Source organism: Daucus carota, chromosome 3 (genome assembly GCF_001625215.2).
Source record: "Daucus carota subsp. sativus chromosome 3, DH1 v3.0, whole genome shotgun sequence".
Lineage (NCBI taxonomy): Eukaryota > Viridiplantae > Streptophyta > Magnoliopsida > Apiales > Apiaceae > Daucus > Daucus carota.
In genome coordinates, this window is record NC_030383.2 from 39,711,433 (window position 1) to 39,728,983 (window position 17,551).

The window sequence follows — 17,551 nt, forward strand, 5'->3', positions numbered from 1 at the left end:
ATACTTATAAAGAACTTGTCATGGACTGCATAGACACAAAATCCGCTATTCGCATAATCTCATGGACCACATAAAAAGCTAAAACGAATTACACACTTATACAATTAATCCCAAGGACCACATAGAAAGATTAATTGACTTTGAAGATATAACAATCACATAACATATTGGGATGTCCGCATACCCTAGTTAATTCAAGCATCTTTACAAGCATTGACGTATATATAAGCAGAATCAAAACATATCTCCATAACTCAAAACTATATAATTATAATAAGGTTCAGGGTTACAAAACAGCCCTCCAACAATAGAGGTTTAGCCAACCATAATCAACATAATACAAGTAAGAACCACGAAGAGATTATGATACAACGCAAAGCATAGAAGTTGAAGAATTATCCCTATGTTGTTGAACTTGCAATCTCCAAGCACAAGTTCCTTCTCCTCCTCCTCTTGGCTTCTCCTCTTGGTGGCTCTCTCATGGCCCTAAATCTCAAATATTGTTGAAGTAATGCCCAAAATAACAGAGTTGGAAAAAATGGCCACAAATACCAGTTAGAGACGCTTAGCGTTTTCAATTTTGGGATGAAAACGCTAGATAGTGTGGCGTTTTGCTGGAACAGCAAAACGCTACACCGTGTAGCGTCTATTAGGGTTAACCTAATTAGACACTACACGATGTAGCGTTCTAATTAGGGTTAACCTAATTGATGCTTTCTGTTAGGGTAACCTAACAGAACGCTACATCATCTAGCGTTTTTGGTAAATAACCAAGACGCTAGACGATGTAGTGTTACTAAATGGTATTTGGGGGTCATTTTTCTGAATCTGCGTATTTAGGGCATTAATGATGAATATACGGGTATTCAGGGTCAACACCCTCCCGATAATATGCATGTAATATCTTATCTAGTAATAACCTAATATAAAGTGTTTAATTCCAATAGTAACATACAAAGAAATTCCAAAACTAAATAGGTTTCCAAAGTCAAAATTTGTAGTTGACTTCCTCCTTTGTTCCTAGGCTGTTTAGTTGGCTTTTTGGTACTCGGGCTCAATAAGAATAACAGAAAATTAAAATATCTTTGTGTGGGCTGTTGAATCGCCCAAATCCGACTTCTAGAACTCAGGATATGGCCCAAACAATAATTATTGCACGGTGAGCCAACAAATCTGAATTTTCTTCTAATTTATCCTAAATCCTTTCCAATTCAGAATTCCTTGCTCCGTACAATAAAATATTAAATCTAGTCAATAAATATCAAAATAAGTGCAAATCATAACTAATATGGAATAATAATCATCTAAAAAATATATATAGATATTTACTCTATCAGTTAATTTTTCAGATTTAACAAAATACAAACGAGATGCTAGTTTTCCTGAACAGTAACACTTTAAATCTCACCCTAGTTCAAAGTAGGAGCAACCCAGAGCCTGAGTGAATCAAAAATGTGAGGGGCATATCACATCGAGTCGTCATCATATTGCACACGTATTTGCCACACGGGGAAGCAAAAACCTAGATCTGCGGTTTTTCAATGACCATTAATGCAGTTTGCAGCAATTCTCTAGCCTTCCTATCTGGCGTACATCCGGCTGACTCCATTTCTTTATATATCAAAGGTACCTGACGGCAATCAAGAGAGTATAAACCTTTTAGCACAGACAGCCAAAGAAAAGAATATGCAGGGTTGCATGTCGGTGGCATATCTCTCGTAGAATATTAACCCGGTATGGTGTTGTATAATCAGTCCCTTTCAAATGCACACAATAATGTATATTTTATTTATTGATACATCGATTTTATGAATTAATGGAGTTCTATACAGTGAATATTGTGATCTACGTCACTTAGAGTATCAGACTCAGAAATTTTTCAAAGTATCAGATACAAGCTAAGATATTGCATACCTTATCGAACTTTTTTGACCTTATAAATGCCTTCATAAGTGTAGTGAAGGTAACCACATCTGGACTAATACCCTTTAAAATTAGTTAAAGCTAGTTAGTAGGATGAAATTACACACACACACAACATACGCCTAAATGAGAATTTCCTACACTTTCTTTGATATGTTGATAAACTGACAGTGCCTCCAAATGCCTTTGAGCAATAGCAAACGCATTGATCAAGACGTTTAGCATGATAAGGTTCGGTTCAATTCCTTCTGCTTCCATGAGCTTAAGAACCTTAACTGTCTGCTTACATAATCCCTGGGAAATAAAGAACAAGATGAAGCATATTTCAGGGAAAAGGAGGCAATCAAATATTTTTAAGATGGGATGCATAACATTACTAGTTCATGATTGTCTAAAACTTCGGATGAATTTGATTGCATACCATTCTATTAGCTGAAGCATTGTTTTAAATGCAATGAAGTAATCAACTTGAAAATTTTAACTTCATCAGCAGAACAAAATTCTTTCCTAGTAATAGCTCAGAAAGTATCTCATTTTTTTTAAAAATTTAAATGTAGAGGAATATGAATTCCGAACAAATAGTATAGAACCGAGACCTATGACCTATTCCGCAAAATATTTCGGAAGTTCCAAACAGTTAAAACTCAAAAAAACACATCTTGTAGTCTAGGATATATGGCTATAATCAAGACTAATTTGAGCTTAAAATTTTGTTCAAGTTTGACTTGTTACAACTTACAAAACGAGCTATTTACCAGACACTTGTTTGATTTGTAAATAAGTTCTGTCCCCGAGCAACTCGTGTGCGTGCTCATTTATATCTTTCATAAACTGTCTTGATGAGTATAATATTCAGGAGGATTTTCTTAAATTTGTTCGCAAGCTTATAGAGAGGTTTTTGTGAACAGCTTACTATGTTCATGAGTTCGGAAACTAAGCAAAAAAAAAAAAGTTTTTAAACATCAATACATTAATGAATTTCGATCTTTAGAACTCACCATATGTATTTGAGTGCAGAGAATACTCAAATCAAATGTTCATACATGTAAGCACTAATGGTATTCTATCTGGTCCAATATAAATAATTTTTTAAGGATTTGTTTTTTTTTAATTATAAACAGGCATTTTGTTGTTCATAGGAGATATTAAAAGCTCAATGATTTCTTGGTTGGTGCACATCACTATAAGCAAATACAGATTTTAATGTGGGTAGTCCTATAAGTTATTACAATTATATTTGTTTACAATCTATAAGTTGGTGAGATATTGGTCTGTGTGCAAAACTCTAAACATGCTATAATTGAAAAACAGGGAGCATTCAAATACGAGACTAAAAATCATGTGCTCAAGATTGTTTGAGCATTCCAAAACAACCACTATGTTTAAGGCTATATGGTTTGACGAGCCCAAGATCATTTATATTCGGGGCCACAAAATTGTGCTCAAGCTGGGGTTAGTTATAAATGAGCCAATCTATATCGAGGCAAACACTGTAACACTCATGAATGAATTGAAACTTATTTCTGGAGGAAGACATGCTAGACCAGAGAGTTAAAAAATTCTACCTTATGCTTAAATTGTTATCAATAAATAATAAAAACTGAATAGTTATCATGATGTGACACACACATACCCAAAACAGGGGATCCAGGAGATGGGGATTTCTAGAGAAAAGGATAATGGTATTCACAAAATTCTGCGAATGCATGTAAACTCAGCAATTAATATGAAAAGAATGCAGTTAATATGAAAAGAGTGATAATACTTTACCTGTTGTGCATAGGCATTTGCTAGCACACAAAACAGGCTAGCCGAAAGTTGTACACCTTCGGACCTTAAAGCATTTATACACTCTTCTGCATCCTGAAATCTACCATACTGCCCATAAATATCAACTAGAACTGCATATACAGCTCCACTTCTTTGATGTCCCCAACCTTTCAGTTTCTCAAAGTTTTTCTTTATAACGTCCCATTTACCCTGCTCCCCCAAACAACTTATTATTGTGACGAAGATCTTTACATCAGGATATAGCCCTTGCTGCTGCATTTTAGTAAACAACTCGAGAGCATTAGAAACTTTGCCATGCTTGCAATGCCACTGGATCAAAGAATTCCATGTCGTGATGTCTGGACTTATTCCTTCTTGTTGCATTTTATCAAACACTTCTAAAGCTTCTCCTAGCTCACCAAATTTCCCTAATGTATCAATAATACTATTATAAATCCGCTTATCAGGCACTAACCCAATTTCTCTCATCTCTCTCACAATACCTAAAGCTTTGTTCCACATCCCATTGTCCCTATAAAGGCCAATAACCTTGCTACAAACAAATGAATCAAGGCGAAAACCCTCGCGCTTCATCATAGCAATGACTGACCATGTATCTTCCAACCGCCCCGCAGAAACATAATAATCAAGAAGGATCTCGTATGTTTCCCGATTTTTCTTCAAATTGAAATAATCCATTTGCAATAAAAGCTGATATGCCAGTCCTAAAAGACCTTTCCTCAAGAAACTTGAAAGTAACAAATTACACAATTTACGTCTAGGCTTGAACCCAATTTGTAACATTTCTTGAAAGATTGCCTCAGCTTCGCAGGTTCTGCCATGACTTGCAAGACTAGTTACCAAGCAAGAATACGTTACGGAGTTTGGACGAAAGCCTAAAGCTTCCATCTCCGAAACAACATTCATAGCATCATCAACATCCCCTTCTTTACAAAAGGTGCATATCAAGTCATTATATAATTCAAAAGACATTTCCATCGTATTGGTGTCATACTTAAAATTCTCAATGGCATTATAACAGCTGCTTGTACTAAAATCTTCAAATGTTTTCGGAATAATGGAACAGCAAGAAACATTCGATTTCTTAAATTTTAGGTGGGCATAGTAACAGTAGGCTCTAAAACAAGCAGCAGACAAATGGGCAGGAGGATAAAGATACGGATTCAAGCCTAAAGACAACCTCAGATTCATAGTACCAAGATGCAAGAACCTGGGATTTGCTGTCGCACCATAATCAAAGCAAAAAATAAACAAATAAAAACAATCCCAAATAGCTAGCACAAGATTGAAGAAGACATATAAACACAATATTATTATTATTCACCTGAACATTTGCGCCTTGAAATTATAATTTGATTGTGCAGAATTGAAGATTAGTTGTAAGTATCTATGTATCCAATTCCACGGCGCAGAAATTTAACTAATCCCCTTCGGCTCTTACTGCACAAGTAGCTGCTCTGTTTCACTTTCATCTCCTTGCTCTTATATCAAAACGGCACTCTAAATGTTATATAAGAGAAAAATAGACAAAATTGATATTTTGTTTTGTTTTCAAGTCAATTATATTTTTATATCTTCAGTATTAAATAGTTCAAAATAACTACTAGCAAGAATAATTATATTATTGAGTAGTTTGAAAATCAATTATTTTCTTCAAATATTAGGTGTTGAATAATTTATAATTTATAAATATAATATTCATATTAAAAGATACGAGTCTAGGTTCTATGGAGACTATAAAATCTTGGAGTATTGGAGTCCAAGATCTCTACTGTCCATTTAATTGTCATCCAATGGTTGACATGTTTTGACATTTTGTTTAGTATATCTACATATACATATTTTACGGTATTATATACATATAGGTTGTTGGCAATCACATCTAAACTTAAATCACAAAACTAAATCACAGGCTTTCGGTTACGTTATACAATCATGTATAGCTCGCAACATGTTACTTCGTTGAGTGCTCATGTTTTTTATTTTGTCCTGTATTTTTATCATGTTCTGCACTTTATCTTGTATTTCCAAAAAATGTGTGTTTTCTGTAATTTTCCGCCCATATTAGTGTTTGATGTCAGTAAATCATCAGCAGCTTATTTAGTGAACACGTATGATTATCTTGCTGAACGAATATACCTCTAGTCAGTTCATAGTACATCAACTCTCTTAATTAGCACTCTTGTGCTAAATAATGAACTTTCTTAGATTTAGACTCAAACTATCCCTCACAAGCATTCCGATAATTTAATTACAGATATTTCATTATTTTAACTATTTTAAGAAATTCGAAGTACATACAGGAATTCATGTTCTGCATATGACAACTAAGTCTTGCATTCTTCAAGCCAAACTTTTTGAGTGCTTTCAATTTCTCGGGAAGAACAATGTCCTTCATTTGCTGCTTAAAAGATAAATATTGTTCTCGATGTAACAATTAACTGGTTAATCAAAGTGCGGGATATGCTTGCACTTAATCACAATTTAAGTCACGTATGTACTTTTTTTTTGTTATAGGTATACTTCAGTTTTTCAATAAAAAAACAAATAATCTTAATTAATTTTTAATCCTGACCATTGATTGATATATCTTGATTGATATATCTTTTTAATGGTGGATGTTCTGGTCTCTAAAGACTCCAAATTTTGGGGTCTCCATAGAACTCAACTCGACTTTTCTAACATACATATATCACCGAAACAAAACTGAATACAAAAATAAGCCAGAAGCTGACTTAAAGTCAGAAGTCAGTTTGTACTTTTTTCAGTGACTAATTATTTTTTTGATAAAAAATATTCCTAAATCATAACTTATTCATAAATCATTTTTATTATTATTATTATTATTATAATTTTAATAAATCATAAGTCATTAATAAATCAAAATTACTCAAACAGACATTTTAAACTCTCAGTTTATCAAATAAGTCGGGTTAAGTCATAAGTCACGTTAAGTCCTAAGTCATAATCTCAGCCAAACAAACTACCAGTATATGTATAAAAACTAAAATCAGACGGCATTTTTACAAAATAAGAAATAATGCAAAGATTTATGAATTAGAATTGTTAAAAAAATCTTTGTTTCACGTTAATATAAAATCCACATGTATACATATCACCCAATTTAGTGGAATTAGATAGCTGCCTGCCATTCCTTACGCCATCAATCTAAATGCAAAATTATTAAAATAGAATGTCTGAAATCCGAGGAGAACAAACAAACTAGTCTGATGAAACAATGGCTTAAATCAACTACTGTATCACATTATGTTACAAGCTATTAGAGATTTGATCAGAATTTACATCTGTCAAAACCGACGTACCATCAGTATGTAGTGAAAATGATTCAGCTAACCGCACAGCATCTTGAACCCTCAGACGGGTTCCCTGCTGTCCAACAACTACAGAGGCGACCCTAGCCGCTAGAGTTCCCATGCCTTTTACATCTGACAAACCACGTAATATACCATATAGGATACCTGAAGCATATGCATCACCAGCACCACAAGTATCCACTGGCACGCATGGAGAATAAGGAGGTATACATACAGCTTCCCCTTTTACACCAATGTAAGAACCTCTTGGACCATCTGTAACGGATACTAGTGGGATAAAGTGACTAAGGTATCTCGTCGAAGTTATAGGGCTTTCCTCCGAGGAGAAATGACACAAAGCCCTTGCTTCATCACTATTTGTGAAGACGATATCCGCATAATTTTCAATGATTTCCCTTCAAAAGAAAATATAAAATTTTAAGGTGCAGGGTAATGTAAAAGTTCACTATTTAATCATCTTGAAATTCCGTTTTACAATACTGTACACTAGGTTCTGAGATTATCTATGCTAGGTTTCTTTCACATCCTATGAGTTATGAGAAGTCGCAGGTTTTCTGTAGTTACTTTTCTTATTTTAGATGATATAGTCTGCAACCCCAATTGAACTGTGGAGCATATATAAAATTCTAGATCTTACATAAAATGTTATCAACATAATAGGAATTTTTTTAAAATCCGATAGAAAATTATGATAGAAAATTTTATTAGGATTGAAAATTTAGCTTTGTGTAGGCAAGAAATCTAGGTGCATGCTTGTGCAGAATAATCAAGATGGTAAAGCATAGCATATATGTATGTAAGAACTTCACCAGAAATTATCATAATGTATGTATGTATGTAAAAACTTCACCAGAAATTATCATAATGTCTCTCAATGCAGGAGACATCTGATGCTGTGACAGCAACAATCACACCACTTCTCCGAGCAAGTTCACATGCTTTGGTAATTGTCTTAATCGTGTCAGGAAGTTCGAATAGATATCCTTCAACTACTAATATATTTGTTTTGGAAATTATGCTAGCCAAGCAGGGATCGTAATCAATCCTTGAAGATGTCCCCTGACATCACAAAGTAGGAAAACCTTATCATGGTTGCATCCCAAAATTTAAGAGCCAAAAATTGAGTATCAGGAACAAAAGAAGAAATAAAATAGTACTACCTCCGTCCCCTTTTACATGTCCATTTCGACTTTTGACCAGTCAAATTGAATATATTTTGACTGATATTTTCATGTATCATATAATTGAAAAAAACAATAAAAATTATATCATTAGAAAGTATATCTAGTCTATTTTCATATACAACTTTCAGATTTCAAAAATAATGATTAGATAATTTATAATGTTTAGTCAAAAATTGGTCAATTTGACTCCTTCAAAACCAAAATGGACATGTAAAGGGGACGAAGGGAGTAGCACTCAGGAATGGATAACTACAACATTTCTAGAATTCAAGAAATCCAGGATAGGGCTATTGCAAGAAGAAGAGCAGCTAAATAACATATACTTAAAATGAAAATTCACAGAGATTAAAAAGTAGTATTTTGAGTTTTCATCAGCAGAACGCATCAATATCGCCAGCGTAAATAGCAATTTTTTGACTAATAAGCAATCCAGTACGTAGAGGCCGTAGTTTCCACATACACATAAACATTGGGTTATATATCAAACTAACCACCCATTACATCAAAATGTCTCACTTTACCCACCCATCTCATCGGAGACTCGTTTAAGCCACTATAAACCAAATATATATCATTTTACTCACATCCCTATTTATACCTATTTACTTAATCATTTATAAAAAATCAACCGTTTGTTTTTTTACTACAAAACCACCTTGAGTACCTTCATAATTGTCTCTATCATTTATCAAAATAATTTAAAAATTTCCAAGGCAACATACTTAGGGTGACCACATAAATATATATATTTATTTCTAAATATTTTTTTTAATAAATAGCTATGTTGCTTTATTAATTTCCAAATTATTTTGATAAATACTAGAGACAATTATGAAGGTACTAGAGGTGGTTTTGTAGCAAAAAAACAAATGATTAATTTTTGATAAATGATTAAATAAAAAAGTATGAATAGTATTGTGGGTAAAATAATATATATTTTGTTTACGGTGGCTCAAACGAGTCCCCGATGGGATGGGTGGGTAAAGTGAGACATTTTGACGTAATGGGTGGCCAGTTTGATATAAAACCCCATAAACATTTCAGTTGCTACTACGATTCTCTAATAGCTTATCACTCGCATGAATTTACACAGTGAAGTGATAAAGTTATCTTCCCTCTTGATATCCTGAAACATAAGAGTCCCATATATTTTTTTTTCTTCAAATTACTAACTATAGCACAACGTAAACAACCAAACTTGGGTATAACTGAGAGCAATATTAAACGTACCTAGTTCCACATATAATACTACTTGTACTTGACAATGAATGCCCAAGTAGCATAACTTATATTCCCTCCGTCACACCATCTGTTTACATTTAAGTGGGGCGCTAAGTTTAAGGAAATTTTGTGAAGTGGTGAGAAAAGTAAAAGAAGTGGGTAAAGTGGTGGAATCCATTTATATTTCATGGATAGATTTGTAGAAGTGGATGTAAGGAAAAAAGGGTGAGTAATTTTTATATTACAAAAGTTTAGTAGTTTTGGATAATTTTGAATTGTAAAGAATTGAGAGAGACGTCTGAAAAAGGGAAATGTCGAGAAATGGTCGGGACAAAGGGAGTATTAATTAATTTTTTAAAGCAGTTATGAGTACTGAACAACATGAAGCTTTCAAGTGAATAACATCAGGAGGGTAAAACCAATAAAACTAATACCACTTGGAAGTAACAAAATCACATTTTTACCTGATATGCAAGCATTGTCCGCTGAGCATCAGGAGTTGTAAGAACTATAACCGTCCCTGTTGTGCCATCTTTAACTGCTTCAGACAGAAAATTTACATTTGCCCGACGCAGTTTTGTTCTGCAAAATACATTTGAAGTTGAAACTCAAAAAAACTTGCAATGGTGTACATATTTTTTAATTACATGTATAAAAGTATATTTCAGATTAGATAATTTTAGAAATCATGAAGACAAAATCTACAATGTAAGCAATGAGCTAGCTATGCAAGAGGTCACAGAAACCTTAATTAAAGACATAATTCAAGCACAACTTTCTAGTGCAAACCAAGTTCCTTTCCTTCAATAAAATGAAGAAAAATACAAGAGTTACCTGTAAAATCCACCAAGTGGGTCGCTTCCAACACTGCCTGCCATGGCTACATTCAAAGGAGGCCCCCCAATTGGTTGACCACCAAGCCTGGCCAACGCGACTAGGCTGTTAGAAAGAGATCCACCAGCTGCAGCTTTATAGCTGCATCCATCCATTGCACGCAATACCCTTCCTCTCTCTTCATGATTAACGAGCTTTCTAGTACCCTTCTCAATCCCCAGTCTCTCCAAAAATTCATCATCAACCATGCCAGAAAAATCTACCTACGAGGTTGTAAAACATAAATTTTGTGATGATTAAATGAAGAGTGGATAGTAATCTTGCTGAGAAGTTAAATATTCCTATAGGTATGCCATATAACCTAGTGGCAGTACATTACAAAGAAAGAAAATGGTATATGTGTATAATACTGTCACCACATTCTTTGTGATTTCAGGTTCACATAAGAAGGCATGAGAAAATCCAAAGTCTTGTTGATCTAAAAATATAAGTTATTAGTTAAATATAGTATACAATTTAGTTAAGTATTTCTCATAACACCTTAAGGTCTGGAGACAATTGGTTTACCTAACATGTTATTAGAGCTCGGTTCAGGGAGGGATCCCAGGCTCAAGTTCCCCCACCCCCAGTTATTTATATTTAATTGCTTTTTAGTGCTGTGTGTATAGCTGTCCACTCACAGGGGAGTGTTCAATATAGTGCATTCTAATTAAGGCATCTTACTAACAGCTTAGGGTTTCTGGAGAATTGGTCAATTAGAATTACAAAGAAGGAAAAATGAACCTTGTTATACACCGTGACTCACCGGTAAGTATGACTATCATATACACAATCTACATAAAAATGTGTGAATATTTATACATGACTATATATATATGTGGCTTCAAGTTTCTAAAGGCCTCCATTAAAATCATTTTGTCGATGCGTCTCAAATCCATCTTATACAATCATTTAATTGACAATTCAACCTTACTGATGTGGATATTACATAAAAATATATCTTGAAAACAATTTAGTGGCATGGGTCACTCATTTCTTAATATTATATATATAGATATACATCTCTACGTTGAGTTAAACAGGAAAAATAATATTGTCATAAATCAATACTTTACTTATTAAAGACGCATGAAATTCATTATACAACGATATTTCGCCAAAATCCTCACATCTGTACAATCTGATCATCATAATTAATACATACCATAAAATTATCATCAAATAATCATCGTACGCGGCATTAATACAAAAATTAATTTCCCATATATATAATGTCTCCACTCTGACTTTTTCAAACTTAGCTACAATTCAAATTTCTAATTATTTTGGTGTTATTTAATATACTATGAAGTAGAGATGCACAACAGCCAGTTATGTCGGGCCTTCCGGGAAATTTTCCGGCTTTTTGTGCATCTCTTCTACTAAGTATAATTTTTTTTTATATGATACCAAACAATATAAATTTTCCAACTACATTGTACCATATTTGTAAAAACACTGTTATAACTTATATGTACAAACTTTATTACCTTGACTCTTCGATTTTGGCCTTATGCTCGGGTCGATCAGACATGACGTAGGTGTGGGTACTAGGTATAGGATATGAGTCGATCTTTTATATGAAAACGAGAGACTTCATCTCGCAACAACATAAGTTCAAAATATATAAAAGGCCTTATGACAACTTATTCGTAGAGAGGTCCAGAGAAGTCCATGGAGAAGTTCGTCTTCATTACTTGGATATGACACATAGAATCATGTTTATAAGTTTAATCGGTAGAAGACAGTACTCACACTACTTTTTACTCCCTTCGTCTCATCCGAGTTTTCACACTTCCTTTTTGGAATGTCCTTCTCAATTTTACACTTCACCACTTTCTAAAAGTAGTAGATCTTTATAATACAAAAACTAATCCGCCCACTATTTTCATCTACTTTTTCTAATTTATCAATTAAATATTAACGAGTCCCAACATTTTATTCGCTTTTTTACTCCTTAACACTACTTTAAACATTCTTTTAAACATTTGTGCTCATCTCTAATATAAAGAATTTATGTGAGTAGTAAAACAACATTGTGATTTGGATTCTATCTCAATAAAGTGATACATCAATAAGAAATTATATATTCATCCACTTTTTCTAATCTATCAATTAAATATTAATGAATGAGTCCCAACACTTTACCCGCTTTTCTTACTTCTTCACACTACTTTAAACATTTTTTTTTAACATTTGTGCCCAACACCAATGTAAAGAATTTGGATGAGTAGTAGGAAAACAACATTGTGATTTGGATTTTATCTCAATGAAGTGATATATCAATAAGAAATTAATTCAATAATCACTTTTGTTTTACAAAAATATTATGGAAAAGAGCGAAATCCTATCCTTTTTGGTAAATTTAAATAAAAGTCATTTTGTTGCAGCCATAATTTATAATCAATTTCTTCATAAATGTAAGTTAACACTAAAACAGAATATATTCTGCCACGTGATATATTCTGTCATGTGTCGCTTCTCTCTTTTCCTCATATTCCTCGGCATTCATTTCTTTGCATGTTTTAAATGATATAAATTTTCATTTATTTTTATAATGGATATTTAAAATATGTTTATGAATAAATACATTTATTTTAACAAATACAAGTGAACATACTAAAAGTTTTTAACATGTTTATAGTATAACATTAAAATGTGTTAAAGTGTAGTTATTCACAATACTTTCTAGTTTCTATAATAAAAAAAATAATATACTACTTTTAGTCAGATTACTAAAATAATAAATAAATAACTTTAACCAAAAAAAAATTTGAATTAAGAAAGATATAGTAAATTATGAATATTATTACATAATATATATTATTAACATAATTATATTTGTTTATATTGTATTCAATCATTTTTTGATTAAAGATATAACATCAACCAATGTTTTGGAGCTAATCTACTAGCAATATAAAATAACTATTTCTTACTCTTTTATTCTTCGACCCACGGCCCCCCCGAACTTACGAGGCATAATGGCATGGAATTTAAACGTTATAGCAATTTCAATAGCTGTGTATGGTTTCTCTTTATTTTCCCAGTAGTCATTGAATATACAAGCAACGCCCCTTCTCACACAATGCCTTTTATCTAAAACAATTTAGCACCTATGACTATTTTAACTAAAGTCTCAGTATCCCCTATGACCTTTTTAACTGAAGTCTTTCACTTGTCTTTCCATAGACTGATAAACAAAGATAATATGGACTTTTAAAGGTTTTTTAACTAAAGAGAGTCTAAGTTATCAAAGAATAATTATTAAGCAGGTGGCACCTAATAAATCAGTATGGTTACCACTTACCAGATACTATATGAATCAAGTTAAAACAAACATATGCTAAAGATTATAGACAGCAACTTATGATGTGTTTGTTTTTAAGTTGATAAATATACAATATTAATACAAATTCATTGTGTACAGATATTAGAATTCATATATGAGTTGTCCATCGCACGAGCATGAGCTGGTCTTCATTAAGTGAGAGATCCATTAATAAAACCCATTATGTTTTTTGTGCCGAATTTACGTCTTGGCGATGATAAAGAACTGATAATTCTTCCAGAGTTTGATAATCACAAGTTCTATGACTTGTTTATTTGATTTTTTTTTTTTCATTTATATGGTCGATTTTAATGAGATACTTGTTTGAAAAAGTTTGCAGAAAACTGAAAAGAAGTTTGAATTGCAGAGATAAATTGAAGCTTCAATTGAAAGCTTAAGAAGAGAAATTAAAAATTGTTAAACAATGAGAGTAAATTGCTTTCTTATCATGTTTTTGGAGATTTTTGAGCTCACGTGATAAAGCACATGGAAAAGCCCAAATTGCAGATTAATCTAAATATGTAAATTGTTTACCTAACGAAAAAAGGGCTTTTTTCAAAAATACCCAAGGTACAATTTATTTACTTTTTAAATTAGGGCGCAACTTGAAAAGCAACTGCTTTTTAACCGGTGTTGCAACGTCATATGCAACTTTGACCGATTTCAGAAAATAAAGGTGAAAACATGGGTATTTTTGCCAAAAAAAACAAAAGCTTTATACCCTGTATATAATCTGAGTCACTAGTCAAACCAGCTAGCTGAAAGACAATGTTCTTCATGACCAATAACTACTAACCAATAATCAAGTGACTAACTAAACTCTAATCAGCTAACCGAAACATATATACGAATAACGACATGTTCATAGCACGAGTAATTTCCAGTATGGTATAATCAAATGGCATTATCATTACAAGTGCTTATGAAAATGTTTGGTTCAATTTTGGCAAAAATAGAAGGCTACTCAGAGTAACTCTGAGAGCCTCTAAGTGTAATCCTAAATAATATTATAAACAGCATTAATACGTAGCAATAAGGAACCAATAGAGGGGGTGAATGAGAATACCATAGCTTGGCCGAGACCTAACACATCCCAGCGGTCAGGCAAGCGGGAATTCCACGTGTTGGCGGTGTCGGCAACATACTCCACCACTCCTTGTCCATCTTCGTCATCGTCATCGCTATCGTGGGATAGTTGTTGCTCATTGCTGCAATTACACGGAAAAGAAGAAGAGAGGGGTTTGTTCAAGGTAAAATTGAAATGGATTGGGGAATGGAATTGGCGGTGATTGAATATAGTGAGTGGTTGATGCCAACAGGGGGAAGAAGAACAAGTCGTGATTGGTGGACCAACGGGAGAGAGTCGAGGAGAGAGAGGAGGAGAGAGGAGAGATAAATACACCATTCTCTCTCCGAGAGACCAAATTGATATATAGATAGATAGATTGATTGATTGCAAAACCTCCCTCCCACCCCGCCTATACAATCTCTCTCTCTCTCTCTGGTTGTTATCTCTTTCGTTCCGCTGTTCTTCTCCGACGGATAATTACTTGTTCGCTTTCCTCCCGGAAAGAAGATATATGTAATGTAATAATAGTAAGAGATAAAAGAATTAGAACCAAGGCATCTATCTACGTGTTTCATGCCTCATCCATACCTAGCGCCGGCATGTTTTAACACTCTCTCCTTTTACCTTTTCTACCTCTTCCGATCTGCACTTATTTTTTTCATTTACATTAACTAGTTGAAAATCCGCACGTTGCGGCGGCCTATAAAATTATATTAATGATTCAATATTAATATTTGTAGAATGCAATAATTTTGTGGCTATTTATAAAAAGTATATTAATGATTAAAAATTAATATTTGTAGGATAAAATAAATTTTATATTATAAAAATCTTGATGTAGTACCAATACTAATACATAAAATTGCAAAATTGGACTATAATTCATGGTGAAAAAAATGAAAAATATTCTACACATAATTAACAATAAAGCACGACGAATCTTAATTTTATTTGTGTTTTTTTTAAAAAGTAATCATGTTCTTACATTGTCACATTCCTCCAATTTTTTTTTGGATTGATTGTGCACAAAAACATCTAACTTAAAACCGTGAGATAGCGGTCTATAACTACCTTTGCTTGTAACAACCTTTATTTTTTAATACCTTATGAACAGTCTTCACTTAAAAATTGCTTGAATGGAGCAAATAGATATGAATAATATTTTCCTATGTACAAAGTAAATCATATAAAAATTAACAATAACAAACATGTTCGATGAACAAAACAAATATTATAATAGAATAACCAACAAACATACATAACTAATAGTTAATTTATTGATATCATCCATTAATATCATGTCAAGACTATATTCTTCTCCCGTGTTTGGATTTGTCGACTCCCACATAACGGTCTATAACTACCTTTGCTTGCAACAACCTTTATTTTTTTATAATACCGTATAAACAGCCTTCACTTATTGTTGCAGAAGAACGTCATCACCGATCTAGAAGTTGAGCAAGAGAACTATCACCACAGAGAGGTGAGAGGTAGGGTTGTGGTGTTGAGAGAGTAGGTCGTGTTTAGATGATCCAAAACCCTACAATCTATAGGGGTATTTATAAGTGTAGAAAGACTTGTGTGCTACTCTTTACCATAATTAAAAAATCTGAAATAAAATTTGATTAAAACTTTCAAGCTGTTATATTCCATAAATAATCTGAAACAAAATCAGATTCTGAAACTTGTTTCTAATATATCCTAAAGTAAAAAAGGTAGTTCTAATTTTTGATATTTTTCATCCAAAAATTCCAGAAAATTAGAAAAATAGAACGGAACGATGTGAGAGGCGCCACCTACACGCCCCTCGCTTCTCCTTTATATAAGTATATTTCTATAGGGGTATTTATAAGTGTAGAAAGACTTGTGTGCTACTCTTTACCATAATTAAAAAATCTGAAATAAAATTGGGAAAATAGATTTTTTTGCCACCCAACTTATTATTTGTTTAGAAACCTACCACTGAACTATAATTTTTTTCTTTTTTGCCACTAATATTAGGTTCGGATTTTTTTTTTGTCACTAACGTTAGGTTCGGATTTGATTATTAACACTATGTTACTCTTTTAAGAGTTAATTGCATTTGACACCCCTTTAATTTCAGCATGTTGCACATTGCACCTAATATTTTTGGAATAAACACTATGCAGCCCCTTATTTTTAACCCGTAGACACTTTGCACTCTTTCCGTTATCTTCTGCTGTTACCGTTAACTTTTGAAGGGGCATTTTGGGAAATGCCCTAAATGTGTCATAGGTAGTTTATCTTAGAGGACGAGAGTACGGATTTTTTTACTCAGAAAGGAAATCTCAAAATTAACTTATGGAACTATATTTATAAAAAGTGGGAACCTTAAAATACGTGACAAGTAGTGGTAAAGAACTATAAAGTCAAGTGATACCATATATTTGTGGAGTCTTAAAATAATTCATAAAACTAAATTTTTTAGGTTTTTAAAATACCTGTTAAACTCTCATACTTCAAGGTAAACTAGCTAAGGAACACATAGATGACTGTATATAATGTTATAGCACATATCATATCACCTTAATATTGCAGACTACCACTATATTTTTATAATGCTAAAAAAATGACATATTGTTAATAATCAAATTAAAACATAACGTCAGTGACAAGAAAAAATCCAACGTTTTCTTAAGGAAAAAAAACCAACATTAAATTTTATTCAGAAAAAACAAAATAAAATAATTTTTGAAATTTTTTGGAGTCTCAAAATGGGTGTCCAACTCTGGTCCTCCAAGGTAAACTACCTGGGACACAACATAAAGATATAGACACTTATCAGATCGTCATTATATTGCAG

General features: G+C 32.8%; 2 protein-coding genes across 2 annotated transcripts; both read right to left on the reverse strand.

Annotated features, from left to right (window-relative positions):
* Nucleotides 1-1,290: 1,290 nt before the first annotated feature.
* LOC108210674 (pentatricopeptide repeat-containing protein At5g42310, chloroplastic) lies at nt 1,291-5,198 on the reverse strand. The gene is made up of 5 exons (XM_017382055.2): nt 5,039-5,198; nt 3,694-4,934; nt 2,065-2,217; nt 1,915-1,986; nt 1,291-1,630 (listed from the first exon to the last, which is right to left on the reverse strand). The coding sequence occupies exons 2-5, from the start codon at nt 4,903-4,905 to the stop codon at nt 1,523-1,525; spliced, it is 1,545 nt and encodes a 514-aa protein (XP_017237544.1). The 5' UTR covers nt 4,906-4,934; nt 5,039-5,198; the 3' UTR covers nt 1,291-1,522.
* Nucleotides 5,199-6,883: 1,685 nt separating this feature from the next.
* Nucleotides 6,884-15,302, reverse strand: LOC108215273 (uncharacterized). The gene is made up of 5 exons (XM_017387697.2): nt 14,725-15,302; nt 10,289-10,551; nt 9,919-10,036; nt 7,900-8,108; nt 6,884-7,444 (listed from the first exon to the last, which is right to left on the reverse strand). Exons 1-5 carry the CDS (start codon nt 15,061-15,063, stop codon nt 6,985-6,987), a joined length of 1,389 nt encoding a protein of 462 aa, XP_017243186.1. The 5' UTR covers nt 15,064-15,302; the 3' UTR covers nt 6,884-6,984.
* Nucleotides 15,303-17,551: the final 2,249 nt, after the last annotated feature.